This window comes from Pygocentrus nattereri, chromosome 15 (assembly GCF_015220715.1).
Source record: "Pygocentrus nattereri isolate fPygNat1 chromosome 15, fPygNat1.pri, whole genome shotgun sequence".
In the NCBI taxonomy this organism is placed as follows: Eukaryota; Metazoa; Chordata; class Actinopteri; order Characiformes; family Serrasalmidae; genus Pygocentrus; species Pygocentrus nattereri.
In genome coordinates, this window is record NC_051225.1 from 6,572,027 (window position 1) to 6,593,045 (window position 21,019).

The 21,019-nt window shown below is 41.6% G+C and overlaps 2 protein-coding genes across 3 annotated transcripts; both read right to left on the reverse strand.

Moving 5' to 3' along the window:
- Positions 1-6,502: 6,502 nt before the first annotated feature.
- Positions 6,503-14,632, reverse strand: zbtb37 (zinc finger and BTB domain containing 37). 2 transcript variants are annotated; one of them, XM_017701232.2, is made up of 4 exons: positions 13,863-14,632; positions 12,169-13,165; positions 11,556-11,655; positions 6,503-7,030 (listed from the first exon to the last, which is right to left on the reverse strand). In XM_017701232.2, exons 2-4 carry the CDS (start codon positions 13,134-13,136, stop codon positions 6,503-6,505), a joined length of 1,596 nt encoding a protein of 531 aa, XP_017556721.1. In that variant the 5' UTR covers positions 13,137-13,165; positions 13,863-14,632. The 2 variants fall into 2 exon arrangements, with proteins under 2 accessions (XP_017556721.1, XP_037401107.1); XM_037545210.1 differs by having other exon boundaries at positions 12,169-13,191.
- A 4,183-nt stretch (positions 14,633-18,815) lies between these two features.
- On the reverse strand, positions 18,816-20,988 carry s1pr1 (sphingosine-1-phosphate receptor 1). The gene has a single exon (XM_017701261.2). The coding sequence runs from the start codon at positions 20,923-20,925 to the stop codon at positions 19,819-19,821; it is 1,107 nt and encodes a 368-aa protein (XP_017556750.1). The 5' UTR covers positions 20,926-20,988; the 3' UTR covers positions 18,816-19,818.
- Positions 20,989-21,019: the final 31 nt, after the last annotated feature.

Genomic DNA, 21,019 nt, shown 5'->3' on the forward strand with positions numbered 1-21,019 from the left:
TTCTACTTTTCTGAGTGTATATTTTTTTCATTTTCTTGTTCAAAGACTTTCTGAGGCAAAATATAATGAAACCGGATAAAAAAAAAAAGTTGCAGTCACACATTTGTTTGCTAATTCAAATCAAACGATGATTACAAAAAGGTTTGCATTAGACTTTTCTAGTATGTTCCCTGTACAAAATATTCTGCTCCAGAGGGACTTTGATGAGACAAGACTGAACAAATCTGAAGATATGGCTCAGTACTGTCATTCAGTGTTCCCAAAAAAACAAACAAACCAAAAAACAACAAAAAAAACAAAAACAAACAAAAAAAAAAAAAACTAACTAGAGACATGCAACTGAAAACTCTTCACAAGCTTACTGTGACGAAAAAGACTGAGTTACTGAGGTAAGTGTGGTAAGTTGTGAGTGAGGAGTATTAAAACATTTCACCACATTTTCCAAAAGCATCACTGACTTACAATTATTCACCATTAAAGGACACTTTGATTTCTTACGCCTTTAAATGTCTTGAAATTCCACCAATCTTTCTAAATTTCTGCATATTTAAATGGCCGAGATCCCACGTGCGAAACACAGGATCAGGCCCATCACACAATCCTATACGGCCTGTAAACATATATAAAATTTTCTATTAATATTAGCCTGTTTCGCAATGTGCGGCACTACAGCCCCCAGCATGCACTGCAGCATAACGTGCTCCGACTCTGCTACCCCAAGTCCATGGGACAGCGGTTACCACCTCAGTTCTACACGATACTGCGCAGTTCCATACCAGTCATATGACCAAAATGCATTTCAGCTGCAGTTCAGCCAATATAAACACTTAACATCAGCTCAGAAATTGAGCCCAAGTCTTAATGAACATGCAGCAAAGAAAGGATGCCAGGTGTCTAGTTCAAGCCAATGGGTTTAAAAGACATTTATATTTATGAATATTTCAAACGTCCATGTAATGTTTCAAGGTCTTCTACAAGTGTCTATTTTACTGATGACATTTTTGCATATTTTGAACAAACAATGGCCAGTTCAGGGATGTAGCACAGCATCAATTAAAAAAATTTAATAAAAACTTTTTTTCTCTGGCCCACAGATTTGATGAGATTTTTTAATGCGGCCTTTTACTGGTTGAGTTTGACACCCCTGTTGTAGATGTAAACAGATGTACACAGCCATTCAGTGGTTTCATGTGAAATGCTCCATTCTAGAGAAACAGTCAGGATTCTTCACTGTGGTGTTGATGGAAACCAGACAACTGCAGAGTGCCTGATGTCCGAGACTTTATTATAGTTTGGAGAACTGGATTTTTTTTTTTTTTTTAATCCATTTATGGTGAAGGGGTACATACTGGGTGTTGTATAGCAAAAGTATCCCTATAGAACACTTTTTTCCAAAATTAATACTATTAAAATACATATAAAAGCTGAGAACACATGTAAGTTCACTGGTGGTTTTGGGGAGTAAATAACACTGTATGTGTGTCATTGCGAGCCCTGGTTCCCATCAACCCAACTGTAGTGTTTTCTACAATGAACCGTTTCACATCAAACCACTCTGAATCTCATCTCATCTCTCTGATCTCATTTACTAAAAAAATGCTGAAATTGAGCAAAATTGGTGGAATTCCCCTTTGAGGTTCTATTTAGAAACTTGGCAACATTTCAAAATTGCTAGTAAACAGAATATTATAGTGTCAGTTCAGCTCCACAGCTTATCTACACATGAGCTGGAACATGAGGTGAAACACTTTGAAAGTAATTTCAAACAGTTCGCTTTGTAAAATCTGACCGTAGAAACTACGTGGGGTGTATAACACTGTGGTACACTAATACAGAACGCTTGTTCAGTCAATGCCGTTTATCCGCAGTAGCTATATTGATTATTAGAAACTTTCAATAGTACTATTATTTACATCATAACACATTTATTCTACGTTATTAAAGCTTTAAAAGCATTCAAAAAAGGCAGAAAGATAACCAGGAAGGGCAGTTTCCCCAAAAGCGCTGCAGGATCGTTATTCGAGCAAATGTCACTTTGAAAAGTAACGGTTAAGACGATCAGTGCTTTTGGGTAACTGGGACAAGGTTCTGTTGACCAGTCAGCGATCAGGACCGACTAGGGGTGAGCAATAGGATGATTTGTCGTTAAGGTGATAAATGACCTCTCCGGGCAGGTTGTGGAGGCCACTGAACTGTATGTTTCATTACAAAGACAGCATTATTAGTCTGGTGTATTTGGATTTAGTGGAGCGCAGAATGCAAAACACGGCATAAAAAGCATCGTAATCGTAGTTTTTATAGTATGTTTTTACTATAAATCTAATGGCTTCTCTTTTGTCTATTTCAACTTATCAAACCTCAAAAATCCTGAATATTATGATGCATATCATGTATCTAGAAAATATCTTGAACTAGGGATATAACAGTACAACTAGGGATGCACATCTTGGTAAATTCTTTGGACCAATAACCCACCCTCACTAGCTGGCTTTTAACCTAAAAAGCCTAAAATTAAGAACGCAACTCAAAATATCAGTTATAAGACGGAAACTTCCAGATTTAAAGTCTGACTGACTGAGCTTTGCTTGAGGCCATAAAACACTATGTTTCTGATATATGCAAAGCTGTGCTCTGGATTAAAGGACCAAGACATTAAACTTGTTCCTTGCATGGACTGTTGAACCTTGTACTGATAGGCAGGGTCAGGCATAGGCGTGTATATGAAGTCGTATTAAACATACCTAACATAAGAACTCAGAACCGAAGGGCTGACAACCATGTGTTCTTGATTATACTGCAAAAGTCTGAGAACCCCAGGTGACTGGAATATATTACAAAACCTCGCATTTGTCAGTTTTTGTCATAGTTCGAAAAACGCCTGTTGTCCTTTACGTTGTGTGTGCGTTTCATAATGAATGGACCAAAAGAAACGATCCAAAACGACTTGGATGTCTGGTTCCATTGACCGACATTAAAAGTAAAGTAGGTTTTTTCCTTCTCCTTTAAAGTGATTATTTTGGAGATATGAAGTTTTGTTCAGACAGCAGTGATATTATGATCAGATACTGAAAGTTATCCTAAACTTCTATTTATCACTATATCTACCACTCAATTTCAGCCCAGGGGGAAAACCAACATACATGCTACGCCAAGTTCACCTCACGTTCTCTCAGAGAACAACAGTTCAGTCTTTTCACTTTGCTTCTGATATGGTGCACTGTTGCAGCTGTGCTACTGTCCTCTCGAAAGGAAGCGCTCCTGACCACAACCAATTTTAGCTTTCATGTTTTAGTAGGTCTGACTCGCAGAACCCAATTGCCTCTTGCCCACTTATGCACATTTAAAAGGATTTACTGTGAACCTGCCTGTTCAAATAGGAACTGCTTTTAACTGAAAATGAGATGAACTCAATTTAGCGTGTCTGCAACTCACAGTAATTGCCAGTCAGCGGATAATTGGTTATTCATTTAAATCATCAAGTAATCCTTTAATACAACATAGTACTAAGCTGTAGCTCACTGTATTGTATCTTATTCTTATATTTATCTCATCAAAAAATGCCTTTTGAATTCTGAGAATCACAATATATCACATTATATTTTCCATACTGCCCACCCCTAGAACAGATATGCACAAAGCGTTAATGTACGGGACGTATTTGTTAGCCCTGAACTCCAAATCATACATTTTTTCTTTTGTAAATTCCGTAACATACTTGGAATGCTTAATATCGGACACAGATCCCTTGCTTTCGCATTGTACTGAACAGTAAAATAAAAGCAAATACATATATATTTAATATAGATATTCCATCACCATCACCTTACTATTGGCCAATATCAAACAGGCCTATGCCCTTCACCTTTTAAAAAGACAAAAAAAAAAAAATGTATTTCATAGTTTTCATAATATTGTTTCATACTCCGTCATGATTATGATGGGAATAAAGTCTTAATCTATCTTGGCTGTTCTCATGAGGTCGCACTGGAGTAAAAACGAACCTGCAACACCAGCATGCTTTTACATTGACCTGGCTTCAGTTAATATACACTGATGCTGCAATGACAGTTTTTTTTGTTGCTACCACTTCTGAGGCATAGGTATTTACACTGAGTCGAGGAGATGTTCGTGTTTTTCTCTTATTTTTTGTGTGTTTTAATTTGCTGCACTTGTGAAGTGAAGTTAACCGCAAGCTCTACGGCTCACGTCGAACGGCCTGGTATGGAAACGAAGGTAAACATCCAGAGTGAACACAAAGTTCCTGATATTTGTAAAAGGTGTTGACCTGTGTTCACGCAAGCCAAGAAACAAACCAAAAAAAAGAAAAAAAAAAGGTAAAAGTCTGAGAAGTCCTGACCTGTATTCATAAGAGGTGCGTTCCATTGTAAATATCAGTAGCTGTTTCTCTTCTCGTTCCTTAGGGAAACAAATGGTCACAACCGTGTGTGATTCACAGCCTAAAAAAAAAATAAAAAAATAAAAAACAAAACCAACCAAAACCCATCCTCCATAACAGCCTAACAACGTTATTTTTTCTCCTCCATCATCTTAGACACTGCATCTTATTTCATTTTTTTTTTTTACAGATACAAATTTGTCTATATATGCATAAGTGATATATAGTAGATATTTTAAAGAAAACAAACCCCCCCGCCCGCCCGCCCACTCTTTAGAAGTGTCGGATGTAATCTCTTTTTTTAAATCCTCGTCTTCCACCTAGTGTCAGAGGTATAGCATCTATGATACATTTCCTTTGGTTCCCGAGAGCTCCTGTCATTAAATCCGTTAAATCATAGCACCAGCTGGAAACATCTGTTCTTGAGTCGAGTGGGGGAAAAACCCGCCGGACCCCGTGTTTAAAGTGCTCTCCTCTCTGATAATGGGAAATCCTAAAACTCACAGTCATTCCGTGGCATTTCCGCAAATAAAACTTCCCTATCCGTCCCACGCACACGCAGCATAGCACGGACGAGTGCGGCGCGTGTCCTGCTTTTTGTTCGGCTCCGACTCCGATTTTCTTTGACGTGCCGCAACAGAACAAAACAAAGGCTAAAGGCTAAAAACCCACTAAAAACGACCTGCTCCCTTCAGCTCTAACAAACCAGTCAGAGCAACAGAGCAGGTCAGAGAGACAGTTCACTTATTAAAAAAGGAAGAGAGAAAAAAAAAGAAGAAAAAAAAAAAGGTAAAACATACAAAAAAGGAGGAAAAATAAAAACATTATGAAATTGAGCTGAGTGCATCCACCAATCTGCATGTAACAGATCTGTATTGCGTAGTGATGAGTGAGAGGTAACTGAGTGGTACTGTAGCTTATCTGAGGTTGAAGACTTTCCTGTTTTCTATATTACTGTATTAACATTCAGCAGCTGGTTTTTGGAGTCTGGAAATGTACAAAAATGAAAAAAGAAAAAAAGGCCATAACAGGGAAGATTACAAATAAACAAACAAACAAACAAGCAATCATTGCTATCTTTTTTGTCCTTTTCTTTCCACATGGCAATATCAGTCTAACCACTGAGAAAGTTAATATCACTTAATGCGACTGCTAATTACGTTAACCTGAACAGTACAACGGCTAATGATGTCTTTATTCGGCCTATGCACTAATCGCAAACATAAGAATTTTATGACAAGCCAAGTTGGCACAATAAACAAATTAGGAATCTGACGCGAGATCAGACCTGAGGGGGCCCTAACACAGAACAGAACCCGTTTTTCTAGCCTAGCTAGAGCTGGGGAGCAGTAGCAGCGTCAAACCCCAGGCTAATTTATTAAGATTGTCTCAAGGCAAAGTGACCGAGGACTGGAGTATCCTCTTTTTTTCCATAATCACCATCTGGCACAGAGAAGTTTGGCAATTTTAACACAATTTGACCAAATCATAACTACAACATCGTTTTTTTTTTTGTCCTGAATTCTGAAGCTTCACTGTTCAGTTGTACAAAAAATATAAAAAAAAAACCTAACATATAAAAGACAGGAAAGGCAAAAACAGAAACAAACAGAAATCACTGCATCCAGTGGTGTGTGAGGTTGTTGGAGTGTGGCTTATCTTCATTTTTGTTGACGTTTACGGTTCAGTTTGTACGGTGAAGGTAGATGCGGTTTAAAGCGCAGATATTTCATAAATACCTAAAGAACACTAGTATTCTCTAGTTTTTCTAGCAAACTGGTCTTTGCATTTGTTTTGTTGTCTCGTTTTCTAGAGTTGAAAGAAAAAACAAAAAGAAAAAAAATATGATAAGACCCACCGTTTGTGTAGGTAGTGAGTCAGATTCAGCTGAACCCCCCTCTCCCCATTTTTTGTTTTGTTACATCCATTATTGTATTTACTGACAGCAGCTTTCCAAGCAGTCAGAGAGCCACTCGATGCCCTCTGCACATGCTCAGTGCGAACGGCGGGACGCGGGGAAAACTTCCCGTTTTAATCTCCGTGCCCATCATCACTACCAGCCCCCACCCCACCCCAACCCGCTCCCCCCACCTCCACTGAGCCCCTTCAGTCGGGCCCAGTGGTAGAAACAGATGGCTGGACCCCTTCGCCGAAGGACGAAGCTCCGCCCCCTCTGCCTCCTGCCCCGTTGCCTTCGGCATCCTCCTGGATGGGCGACTCATCCTCATTCTGGCCGCCGCGGGACGTGACGGTGGTGGTCTCTGGTGAGGCGCTGTGGGACACCTCCTGCGGAGTGCAGCCCGGATGATTCTTGCGGAAGTGCTGGTTCAGGATGGCCTGGAAGGGGAAGCTTTTCCCACAAACGTGGCAGTGGAAGGGCTTGTTGCCTGTGTGCTTGCGGATGTGGTACTCCAGCTGGTCTTTACGCGTGTACTTCTTCCCGCACATGCGGCACACGAAGGGCGTGATGCCCATATGCAGACGCATGTGACGGTCCAGGCTGCCCTTCTGGTTGAAGGACTTGCAGCAGTAGATACAGGTGAGGCGCGGATTGTAACGGAACCAGCGGTCACCCACCTGTTCCCGCAGGTACTCCTCATAGCCGCCCATGTCGAACACAGCAGGCTCCTCTCCCTGTAGAAGAGAAAGGAGAATAAACAAGAGAATAACCTTCGGTTGCTGCCATTAAAGCCACACCTTGGCAGTTTGGTGGGGAAAAAAAATGTACAAGACTTTACATGTCTAATGAATGAATATTCATTAAGGGGCTACTCCAAACTCTCGTACAGATTTAGAACTCACTTGATTGATATCCTCAGCACTATCCACCAATAACCCTTTCAGCATTGCTGGTGAAGTACAGAGAAGCCTTACTACGCTGGAGAAAGATGTCCTTGCTTGTTTCTGCTCTTTTACTAAGCCTTGTTCTCCCGATGTTCAAAAGCTAAACAGTAATGTGTAAACTTAGCCTACAGGTAGTCCCACAAGGTGATGTAACACAGTGGTAAACACGCCCCTGTCCCAACTTCTTTGGAACGTGTTGCAGGCATCAAATTCAAATTGAGTGAATATTTGCAAAAAACAATAAAGTTTATCCGTTTGAACATTAAATATCTTGTCTTTGTAGTGTATTCAATTGAATATAGGTTGAAAAGGATTTGCAAATCATCTTCTCAGGAGAAGGCCATTTTAATGATAAAGACTAAGTAAGTGTGTATACATGGACTTGAGTACAGACCAGGGGTCAGCAACCCAAATATTAAGAAGTGCCATTTTGTCCTTTCAACAAAACTCTAACCACTTCGGGAGCCACAACATTTTATGGCCATTTTACCATCTTGGCTGTAAATTTGTCTCAGTATGTTCTAATGTACTAACATAGGCTGAAAAACGAAAACACAGACGTACTTCGCTCTGCTTCAAGCTTTAGCTCAGCTATAGCTGCATTTATCGCATCTCTAGCAGGAAACTTTTCCGCAAAAGAAGAACAGTTTCTTGTAAAATGTCTCTCAATATTCAACTTTTCACGAGGCTAATGTCAGCTTCTCATTCACCAGCTTCTCATTCACCAGCTTCTCATTCACCAGCTTCTCATTCAAATTTTACAGTTTCTCCTTAAATGAGGCGCCAAATTGTAAAAGCTGCTCCTTTTAAACTGGAACGGAAAAATTCGAACAAGAAGCTGGTGAACGTGTAACTGACTTCAGCTCCTTGACGTTTAGTGTTTGACAGTTTTTTCATTGCAGATTAAACGTATCAGAAAACCAGCTGGAGTGATTATAAATACAAATCTCTCAGTTCGTCTCCTAGGTGAGATGCTAGGTGTTGTCTCTGTTGCTATGGTGACCAGCAGTCTGTGTGCCGATCTTCAGGGTCAAGGTTGGTTAATGAGCAGTTATAGGCTACTTTAACTCCAGCGTTTAAGAACATTTACTGTTAAAAACTGTGTTAGAACAGCAGAGCTTTATTTTACTGCAAAGCCGGACTATTTTAATTTTACCGAAAACTCTAATTCTTCTGTGGAGCCACAACAGGGAAGAAACAGAGCTGCAAGCAGCTCCAGAGCCAAACCCCTGATATAGGCAATAAAGAATGCATCTGAGAAAACCCAGTACTTGTGACCCATTTTGTGCGCAAAAGACATCAGAGACTGTTTCTGTGTGGTTAGAGCATCTGAGGCTGAGACTAGCCTAAAGGTGACTGTTACTGTAGACTAGTTGTTATTAAGCTATTAAGCTGAGCTGTACTAAATTTGTCTTTTTTGTTTTCAACCTTGATGTAATCAAAAACATCCAATTTCAACTCACGTTCATGTTTCGTAAGGGAAGATGTTCTGTGTGTGTGTGGCTACAACAAAAGTCTGCTTAACAAGCAAGACAATGCTAAATTTTTTCTGCTCGTTGTATTCTGAAGTCAGACAAAATATCAGGTTGAATAAAGGACATGAGCTATGCATTAAAAGAAAGCACAGGTTACAAGGCAAAACTGGTTTACTTTATCCTTAAACGGTACATTTTCAAGCAATTAAACTGTCCACCTTGATCGGCAATCGCAACCAGTGCAACCTTTCAGTGATTCTCAATACCAATCAATCAGCTCACACCTATTACCCAGGCGAAAGCTGCAGTCTAAATTGTGCCTGTACTTTTGTACATTTTTGCAGACATCACTGTGCTATTTAATCTATATTTGGTTACTTATCTATGCGACACAGTGTGAGGCAAGCGTGAGCTGGGCATGCAGTTAGCATGCTGATGATTGGTGAGGTATAAGCTTCCATTCACTTCTATGTTGTAGTGCAAAACTAAGACACCCTACATGGTGGGAAATGTATGTGCATACAATATGCAGATAACCATAAACTGTACCATATGCATTAAAATGCTTGTTTGCTGAGCAAATTTCAGATTGCCTTCTGCATTATGCAAAAGGGTCTCAGCAAGAGCTTATCAACATCAGCCCTGCGAGAGGTGAACACAAGGTTTCGAACTGAATCAAGCCAATCCAGCGTGCTCTGCACAGATGTGCATTGGCATCAACATGTTTTGCTTTTATTTATTTTATTCACTATTCATGTACATAGTTTGCATGGAAATGTAGTACAAAAGAACCTAATCTGTTTTCTGCTTAAAGCTCCAGTCATGAGTCGCAGCTATACTTACTCAGGTTTCCCACTCTTTGTAGGAAATAACTTTCCAGGACAAATTCCAAGACAATTTCCATGACTGATGCACAGGACAGCTGTTGCTCATCTTAAAATGACACACAACTTCAGACATCCTTAACAAATGTTTGGCCTTAATGTTAATCAATAATCGTCGGATCACAGTTCTACTAAAATAAAAGAATTGAATGTGACATGCAAGAAACTGGTGTGTGTAAACTAAGGTAGCTTTATTCTACTGTCCACATGTGACACTGTAGCACTACAGTTTACAATTAGTAAGACTAAATGCTCAAACTAAGCATGCGCAGCCAAAATATGCCAAAGTACGCAAGAAAGAATATGTTGAAATAGGCAATCTTAGTGGCTTAATGGCTCAACATCTTCCATTTTATCCCAAATTTAATCCCAAAACTTCCAGGATGTGTAGGAGCTTAGTTATTAATACTGTAGCAGAGGCCTTCACAGAAAGAACAACGCTTCAAAATCCACTAATAATCCACAACATGTACTGGCTTATGTGAGGAAACCTGGCATATGTCCAAAAAGTAACATGGCCAAGGCTCCTAAAACTTTTTACTGCAGCGTTTATTTGTCAAATCGCTCATGTTTCCACGAGCTTTAGCACTACTACAAAATGACTTTTCCTGTGAAGCTACTGGTATTCAGGAAAATGTTTAAAAGGTTTTTGCCAGTTTCTTGTAAAAACCAGGGACGTGAAAATGATGTAGGAAGGTTTTTGTGTTGAATGAGTAATGGAGGCTGCCTCTTCAGATGAGCTAATGAGCCAACAGAGATAAAGCTGTAGGTACACTACATGACTTTTAAAGTCTTAACAGATTATAAAAAGACTGGGCATCCCACACTAAACAATTCAAACACTAAACAATTAGGAATCACACACTACTTAACTTTTAAGACGGTGCTGAACCGAACACAACTTGTGCAAACTCACTCATTGGCCCGTTACTAGGAGACGCAAATAAACAAACATGAAGTGGCTCGCGACTGCTACTGTTTGCACTGACACAGTAAAGAGGAAGCAGGTAAAAACATGATTTTTTTTTACAATTATGTACAACTCGACTGTACTCATGCCTTGAACTCTTGACAGGAGTGACTTCGCCTTTTTTGTTTGTTTAATTGTTGTATTTTCTTCTTTCATGGTCTAAGTTTTCATTGGCTGCAGGAGTCCCTTTAGATTGAGTCGTTGTTCAGTTTACACTAGATTACAATCAGAGTCGGGTAGAAAAAAAACGTTTGACAAACACAACCGATCTGAAACGTGATCGGAAGGCCAAAAATCGGGAGTCTGCGCCCCTCACACATGGCTCGATTCTCTCTCCAACTGTCTACTCTGACTGACCTACAAACCTGCAGACTACAGCTAGCTTGCACAGACTCAGCCAGACTGAGAATTGGGGCTAAAATCAGGGTAAAGTCATATTGTGTAACCCCGGCTTAAGTGTCACGAATGTTGATGAGAACTCACTGGACCAGTTTTGCAATTTTCTGGTTATTAACCAAACAAACATTGAATGTTAAGTGTTACATGCCAGCTGGTAATTACATGGGAATTATGTTACTGTCAGGGAAAATGAAAATTATGCATGTGGCTACAGGTTTTCATTCCAGCAAAGCAGGTGCAACGGTTCAAAGACTGAAACTAACTGATTTAAAGAGCAGACTCAAATGAGCTCCTGCTTGTTTAGAATGAAAACATGCACCCAAACCAGCCCTGTGTGGGTATGAATGATGACCCCAGCTATAAGCTATGGCTCTGAAGTGATCATAAGAAGCACTTTATAACTGAAATTTAATCACAATGATACCATTTACTGAGATAATTCTACAAACATCTATATTTACATTATGGTCCAAGATTAATAAGGACTATGAAATTTGTGCTTGTTTAATACATGTATTGTGACCCAGTTATCAGAACAGCATGATAACCGTTTTTGAGCTATAGAGCTCATGACTATGTTTCTGTACCTGAGAAGTGGGATGTCTCTGGTCGTCCACTCTTCCTGGAGACTCACTTTTGGCCCTAGGTCTTTCGGCCATCACCACCACGCTGCCTGTTGGGCTAAACCTGCAAGACACACAGACCGCCGCTATCATACCTTTCATATACCCACACAATACGGCTCAAACAGAAGCCAGATATAGCCATGATCTCCCCATTAACGTACTCTTGCATAGCAATAGTTAATAGTTTTGTGTGTGAACACAAAAACATGTACTAGACTGGACTTTGAGAACGGACAGACAATTTCATGTGTGTTTATTTTACTGTATTTTGTGGTCATCATCCAGTGCAGGTGTGGACAGAAGCAAGTAAATTAAAATGTAAATTATAAGGCAGAAAGATCAGGCCAGACACACTTTATCTGAGCAAAAACCAGTCTGGAATGTGAATGTAGCCTAAAATTGTGGATTCTAAAGAAGAACCCCCCGCTGTGCACATTCTCCAAAACACGCATTTCAACACACAAAGGTCATGGTATTTAGCTGATGAATTGGATTAGGTGCTTTATATGCAGGGAAGGGGTTCCCCCAGGACCAGAATTGGGAGCCAATAGCCTAAAGCATTCCAACAACTCACCTCTCAGACTCGCTGAAGCTGCTGGAGGGCTGGGAGCTCTTGGCTCTGGAAGCCCCGGTGACAAAGCCCTCCTGCACCAGTGTGCTGCGTCCTGAGGTGTCAATCATCATGGTGGGCCCCTCTTCCGCCCCGCTGCCCTCCTCTGCCGAAGCCTGAGTCTCCGCCCCAATCCACTCCTCCATCCGCTCCGTCTTGATGCGCAGACCTTCCACAACGCGCACTGCCTCCTCGCCGCCCCTCTCTACTTCAGGTCCCGTCTCCACATACCACTGGCCCGCCCGGTTAATGCGCAGTATGGGCTCCTTCCCCACCGAGGCCTCGGCGCCCAGGCCACTGTGCTCCACCACCTGTGGGCTCATGGATTCTCCAGACGGACTCACCTCACGGACCTCCCTGATGTCTCGGATGTCTAGAACCCCTCCGGCAGCACTGTGGGTGGTGATCACCCTAGAGCCACTGTGCCTGGGACTGAGTGAGCGGGAGCCTCCAAGCGTAGCTCCGCCCCTTTCAGACTCGATGGTCCGGCTGGCACTCCTGTGGGCCTGAGAGCCTGTCAGCTCCTCTTCCACATCAGCCAAGCTTATCTTAAAGTGGATGCCCTCTAAAATCTGCGTGCAGCGATCAATGATGTGCTGCATCTGGAGGAAGCTGGCCGCCGTCAGGTAGCTAATGATGTCAGCCAGCTGCAGACACAAGCGGCCGGTGTAGCAGAAAGACAGGAGCTGCTCGAACACGGACGGGTTCCGGATCACAGACAGCGACACCGTGCTCATCTCGCTAAGTGACATGTGGTCCCTGAAGTAAGGGGAGCTGGCAGCCAGGACCACTTTATGAGCACGGAAGCTCTGGCCCTGCACATTGACCACGATGTCGCACAGGCGGCCTTGCATGCGCAACTGATTCAGGTGAGAGAGAACGGAGTTGCTGAAGTCGGGAATGTCCAGCTGGATACTGCCTGCTCGCTCCATGCGGACTGCCTTCTGGGTGCTGCTAAAAGCTGATGCAGGAGAATACTTTGTGAGGCTGCAATCAAATTAAAGCAGTGTATACCAGTCGGTACTGTAAACATAGTGTAAATCAGTCATTTGAAGTCTGGGAGTACCCTTGCCCCGCACATTTCAGGGGCCAATTTTCTCAAACTTGGATTAAGCCTAGTTTTGGACTAAAGTGCAAAGGCAGTAATAAATCAATACTGTAAACTCTTTTTAGGCCAGGGTTAGGATTAATCTGGGTCAAGGAAACTGGTCCTTCAGAGCTTTTTCTGCTCAAACTCACTCACTTCATCTCAGGAAGCGCTTGTAAAGGGCTTTATACACCAAAATATGCAGGGCCGCAGCAGGATCAGGACTGAGGACCACTGCTGTAGCCCACCAAAAAGACAATTTGGTCTTTTTTCCTTGTCAAATCATCGGCTAGTGATCTAATCGAGCTAAAATCAGGTATTTCACACGAGAAAACACAAAACTGCAGAGCAGGTGGACCACACTGGAAAACAGCCATGGAGAGAAATCATTATAGCGCTGACATTACATGGAATTACATCGTTATAATAAATAATAAGAGTAACAACACGTGTAAAGTTCAAAAAGTCATCATTACATGATTTTGCCTTTGTCTTTAAGCTTTTAAAGCCAAGTTATGCCATAGTAAAGGAAATATATTACACAAGCAGCTTATTTAAGTCTACTACTTACCTTGTTTAATCTCAAACACAATTTTTCGGCACTTTTTGTTTATGGCTACTATCTGGACTTCGCCCTCCAAAAACAGGGTAAGTTACGAGATTAATTGGCGGCTAAAGTTGCCTTTATCCCTTTGCATAGATTTAACGTGAACGCTAAATGTTATCAGGCCACTCCGAAAAAGAAGCGGGGCCATGCTAATGACCGACTGCGCCGAACAACTGTGGCCGAAGCTCGTGGCCCCCAGGTCGGTCAAGACAGCGCGGTGCAGCGCGGCGTTTAGCCGGAGCTTCGTACAAGCAACCCGGCTACAGGGAGGCGCCTCGCCCGTTCCACACTAAGTTCCACACGTACGGACACGACGGAGCTCGTTTTCGTCCCCCTTTTTCAGCACGTACAGAAGGACTTAAGCGCTTCTCCCCTGCCTTTTAACCGCTTAACATTTTACTTCATCGCCCCCTGTTTGTTTCTTCCCCATTTCTCCATTTCTCTCTGTCTCTCGCCTTTCCCCCCCATATGTGAAACGAGCCGACGGTGACAGAAAATATGTTCTGGGAAATGTAGTTTCTCCACACCGCCTCACACGCAGATATGAACGGAAAGGCTGACATGTAAAGACTCATATTCCCATGATGCTTCGCACGAAGGCCACAGTAAGTGCAAAGGTGGGGGTGTAGTTTGGTTGCATTTTTGTTCATAAAGCTTTAGTCCATTTTTATGTTTTTGTCACTTTGACGAAATTTGGAGATTTAGGCATTTCATACACACACATTAGCCCACATTTAGCCCGTTTACCGTGAGCATTTGGTGTGTATAAAAGTACTGAAAACTGTACTTAAATCTGCTCCTCATTCAAAGCTACAACATGAAATAGGCTCTGAATGCAGCAGCCCAAATGCCAAAGTCAGCGTTTGGTAGGAGCTTTGCATCTTTATTGCTGAGTCAGTTCGACATTGTTAAAGGTTCATGTGGGCCTTTTTAGGAAGGTGGTTGAAAGGTAATGAATTTTCTTGCTTCATGATAGGCTTGTGCTTGGAAGGCCGTTTCTACCTCTGGGAAAAATATATATGGATTCAGGAAGTCATAATAAAAATTCTTATAATTACGTCTTAATATCTTATAATAATCTTATAATAACCTCATAATAGTGAGAAAAGCTTATAATTATGTGAATATAAGTCATAATTATGAGATATAAAGTCATAATTATGAGCTGCTAAGTCATAATTATGAGATTGAATTTCATTATTATGAGATACTAAGTCATTATGAGATACTAAGTCATAATTATGAGATTGAATTTCATTATTATAAGATACTAAGTCATAATTATGAGATGCTAAGTCATAATTATGACATACAAACTCATAACTTTCTCGTTATTATGACTTACTAAATCACTACATATTTTTTCCAGTGGTTGAAATGGGCTTTCATACTTAGACCCTAGATTTATGTCATATTTAGGCTGTTTTTATTTTCTTAAAAAGGCAAGCTCAAAAAAGCAGCACTCTGTCCAAAAGTATTCAGGCAGCCCTTCTAGTTAGTTAATGTAACTACTTTAAAGGGCCTTTATAGTGCAAAACTGAATTTCTTTTTCTTTTTTGGCATAAATAGTTTGATATAGTACATACACGTTATTAAAGTTTCAAAATGTACTATTCACTCCACTCCTTGCTGACCATATAAGGAAACTAAGCTGCAAAAACAGCTCATTTTGTATTGTTTTTGTGATGTCATAAAATCAACACATTTACAGTCACTCTGCCCATTCATGCTGAAGTTATAAGAAAACATGTCAGCCTGGACTGCTTTTTGAATGAAGCCTAATAGAGGGGAGACCAATCAGAATGGAGCTCATTTACATATATTAGTCTTAAAGGCACAGTAAGAAAGGAATAAAGAGAGGCTGAAAAATGATCATGTACAAATGAATGATGACTATTTTGGTACATAAAGGGCACAAACATCATTAAAGCCTATCTATGAATAAAGTTGGCTGGCTGTATGTCTGGCGTGCTTCGCTCTGTTCAGTATGGGTTTGTTCATCCTTGTGTGTGTTTTCTGTTCTCCATTGTTCCTAATTTCCCTTTTTCTTTCCTTTCCATTCACAAACAAGACTTTGCTGAACTTAGAAAAGGTCATTTCAATGCAATGATTGATGTTAGATAGAAGATCTGCATTCGTTATTTTAGGTTATTTTACTTTAAACGCTTTATTTGTTCTGTGAATTGTTTACAAGCATATTTGAACAGTCTTCACTTGTGGTTTTTGTGGAGTATTTGGATAAGAGATTATCTCGACAAACTCAGCTGAGTGTGCGGTGATGTCTGGATTAGATAGCTTGTAGTTTTCCTGTGAGAATGAGGCCGCGCATGACTGGAGAAGGCAGTAAGCCCTGCCTCAGCACGTCTCGGACGTTATTCAGCTCCGCAGCAAAAAACGAGTGCTATGTATGTAAAGTGCTCTCCAGTTCTCCAAACTGGAGGATGCTTGGATTAGCCTGTCCAGGTGATACTCTTACCTGGAAATCAAGCTTAGAGTTCACTCAAATTCTGGTACAGTCGCCCTGCTGGCAGTCAGTCAGGCCTCACTCTGATACAACTAAAACCAGGTTAGGTTAATTCAGTTAGATCTGCACCATCCAAATGTTTGCAGACACCTGCTGATCCAGCTGCTGGTCTGTAGTCCAGCGGTTTCTCTGCTTGCTTTGTTAGCCCTTTTTTACACTGTTCCTCAGTGGTCAGGACCCCCACAGGACCACCACAGAGCAGATTTTATTTGTATGGGTGGATTATTCTCAGTACTGCAGTAACACTGACATGGTGGTGGTGTGTTAATGTGTGTTGTGCTGGTCTGAGTGGATCAGACACAGCAGTGCTGCTGGAGTGTTTAAACACCTCGCTGATGGATTGAGAACCACAAATATCAAACCAACAGCGTCCTGTGACCACTGATGAAGGACTAGAGGATGACCAACACAAACTGTGCAGCAGCAGATGAGCTGTCGTCTCTGACTTTACACCTACAAGGTGGACTGACAAGGTAGGGGTGTCTAATAGAGTGGACAGTGAGTGGACACAGTGTTTAAAAACTCCAGCAGCACTGCTGTGTCTGATCCAGTCAGACCAGCACAGCACACACTAACACACCACCACATCAGTGTTACTGCAGTGCTGAGAGTGAACCAACACCCAAATAGTACCTGCTCTGTGAGGGTCCATGGGGGTCCTGACCACTGAAGAACAGGACAAAAGGGGGCTAACAGAGTATGCAGATTAACAGATGGACTACAGTCTGTAACTGTAGAACTACAGAGTGCAGCTATACAGTAAGTGGAGCTGATGAAATGGACAAGTGTAGAAACAAGGTAGGTGTACCTAATAAAGTGACTGCTCAGTAAGTGTATATGAATTGCAGAGATAAAAAAAAAATTAAATGTAATAAATGTAACAATGGAAAGTGCAAAGCATTTAATAGTAAATTGGTAAACCATATAATGCACGTTAATCACAAACTGAAATGGATTTGCTCCTGTTTTATCATGTTGGAGTGTGAACTGTGTTTCAGACAGTAACCAGCAGATGGCGGTCTCTGAGCACAAATGTGGTCCATTCCATATACTGTAAAGCATTTTTCTTTGGTGTGGTGGTGGTCTTGCTGTTCTATTGTACAGCACTGTAGTGCACCAGTTGTTTCCCTTCAGTCTAGACTGATATATTCAGTTATCAATGTATTTATTCTATGATGATGTTAACCGTTTTAGCTCATAGCAAACTGATGAACTAAAGTGCTTCATATATTAAAGGGAGATATATTTGTATATGCATTTCAAAGAATGTGTCACAAAGAAGATGTCACTTAAAATATATTCACATAATGCTGATTCTTGAAATTTACATAGGCAAATTTACATATGCAAAATTTTTGGTGCCCCAGTCAAATGACCTGTTTTGTTGGTTTTATAAGTGAAAGTAACTGAACACATCCCCTACAGATACACACTTTGGCACATTTTAATGCAGAATTGCTGTTTATTTACAGAATTTTAACATATTGAGAAAAGCCAAAACATAAAATGTGGCCTGTGCAAAAGTTATGGCACATTTAATACTTTAAGGTATCATATATAATATATACATATATATATATATATATATATATATATATATATATATTTTTTTTTTTTTTTTAACTCATCAAATAAATAGAAATCATCCACTAAAATTTGCAGAAAAATATCACATTTCAGTGTGTTCTCTTTTGAGGATGTGTTAAAGTATTTCCACTTCAAAAATCAACAAACCAGGTTGACCAGGTTGTCCAGTTTTTCACAAAATACAGCTGTGTCTATGTATAAGGACATGCACAGAGTTCTGCTTCAGTAAGTCTCGAAAGCCTTGTTTTTACAGCAAATATTTATTGACAAACTAAACCACAGGTGTTACAATGTGCAAAAACGAACAACAGGGACAAAATGGGCTCATGGCTGGCCTCAATGGATCCATATTCCTGAAAACAATACATTTAGAACCACATCTAAGGTCCACAGACGCTGTGTTGACAGGGAGGCCGACGATGGAGACATTAGAAAGAAAGGGCTCTGTTTTCAGGTTCACTTTCCCTGCATCTATTCATAATGCATGACCCACCGCCACAGCTTACTTCCATAGATTTGAACCATGTTACATTGCAAAGGCAAAAGCCGCCTCCGTTGGGAGACGACAAGAACAGACCACATGCATCAGCTACAGCACACAATGTACTGAGATCTATTAGAATAATGGTAAGAAACACAATAAGAGCATGAATTATAGACAATACATTGTCCTCTAACCCTCGTCCACGTCATGTTTTCAAAGATAAATTAATACTGGCAACTACTGTACAAGTACACTGAATGTCTACAACAACTGTTTACCTGATGTACAAGTGAGATCGAACAAATGGCCAGAATACATTCTCAAACAGGGGTTGAATAAATCTCACTAAGACCACCGTGTTAAGCCAAAGAAACACAAGTACCTTTTTTTTTTCTTTTTTTTTTTTTACTGTATTTCTTTAATTTAATTTCCATGAAATGGTACAAATGAGCATAACAAACTATTTTTTTAATCAATCCATTATCAGAAGAGTCAGTAAGGCCTATGATGGCTCTCAAAGAGCACTTTTACAACAAGTGCTATTCTAAATGTTCCTCGGACTGGAACAAGGTTTCGTTTCGTTTTCCGCACAACATGAAAGAAAAAACAGGACGATGGGTAATACTGATTAATCAAGTTTACGCAGTTTGTTAAGTGCTTCCCTATTTTTCGCTGTGGAATCGGAGGAAGACGGAGGTTCAGTGCTGGACGTCCTTCAGAAGTGGCAAAAAAAAAGAGTCTTAAAAACGAGCAGCACTTTCCAGTTCACACAAGGGCTCCTGGATTTTTTTCATTCAATCTCAGTTTCTCCCAGTTTAGCCCTTTTCCGGTGGCATTTTCACACAAGATAAAAGGCGTAGAAACAGTTCAAGCACTAATCCAACCCACCCGTACACACACTGTACGTGCTACCAGACAAATATCCACACTTCACATACACATTCACTACATAGGACGGGGAGAAATGTACAGTCCCTTTAAGACAGGGTGTCTAATTCTGGTTCTGGAGGCCAGGAGTCCAGCACAGTTTAGTGATTAGATGTGTTTTGACAGGGATCACCAAATTGCGCAGGGCTAAGGATGTGTTCACATTGCAATGGCGCAAATCAGTTTTTTTGCCTAAATGTGTTATTTTTTTTGGGTAGTGTGAACACAAACATCAGATCTTAACCACTTTTATATGTGGTCCAACATGCATATTCAATGCATGGCCATGAGTCTGTAATGAGAACGCCCAGATCAGAAGCAGGCAAAGCAAAAAAATCTGGATCGATATGCTTGTAATGTGAACGGAGCCTCCAGGACTCAAACTGGACATCCTCAATTTAAGAAGAGGAGGTGATGTTCCCCGAGGACACAATGGTCTCCCTGGGTGAGTATTCGGGCTCGTCCTTGTTGGGGTGCGAGGAGTTGTCCGACTTGCTACGGCTGAACTCTGCCCCCATGATGGGCCTGGAGAACTTGCCGGAAGGCTGGCTGCACACCTTGCTGCACAGCAGCATCTTGATGAAGGCACGGCGCATCTCGTTGCTGGTGAGTGTGTAGATGAGCGGGTTCATAGCTGAGTTGAGGACAGCCAGGGCCAGGAACCACTCAGCCTTATAGAGGATGTGGCAGGTGCGGATCTCACAGGCCACGTCCAAAAGCAGGAGGATGAAGAGTGGTGCCCAGCAGGCGATGAAGCAGCTCAGCACAATGATGACGGTCTTGAGCAGGGCCATGGACTTTTCCGAGCTCTTGTTAGCACTGCGGCCATTGGAGACCTTGCGGAAGACCAGCTTGCGGCTGCGTGTGCGCACCAAGGTGTAGATACGAGCATAGAGCACCACGATGGCCATGAGGATGACACTGAAGACGGTGGTGCAGAAGAGGATGTAGGTCTTGTGGTAGAGTGGCAGCACAGTGGAGCAGTTCTTCATGCTCTCGATGCAGTTCCAGCCCATGACAGGCAGTCCGCCCAAAATAGCGGCAATGAACCACACCGTGCTGATCAGCATGAAGACGCGCCACGTGTTCCCATTGTTGTGGAGCTTCATCTTCAGCATGGTGAGATGACGCTCGATGGCGATGGCCAACAAGCTGAAGACTGAAGCGGCCAGGGCCACGAACATGCTGCCCTCCCGGAAAAACCACTGCGTCGGGCTCAGTCTGTATGTGTTGGCTCCTGAGAGCAAGATGTTGGCAGTGTACACCACGCCCGCCAGCAAGTCTGACAGGGCCAAGTTCCCAATGAAGTAGTACATGGGCTTGTGGAACTTCTTGGTCTTCCAAATGGTGAGGAGAACCAGCACGTTCTCCATGATGATGAAGCAACATACGATGATGAACACCACAGAGTCGGCCTTGAGCCCAGACTCCTTGTCCGTTTTGCGGAATTTCCCTGTGAAGTTGTAGTGCTTGGCTATCAGGTCCAACTCCTTTGAGTCAGCCATGGTCCCGCTGTGCCTGAATGGTTTTACGATCCACAACCTGTGCAGTCCACCCTTTAGTCCACTGAGGGGCACTGGTGGACCAAGGCAGCTTAGA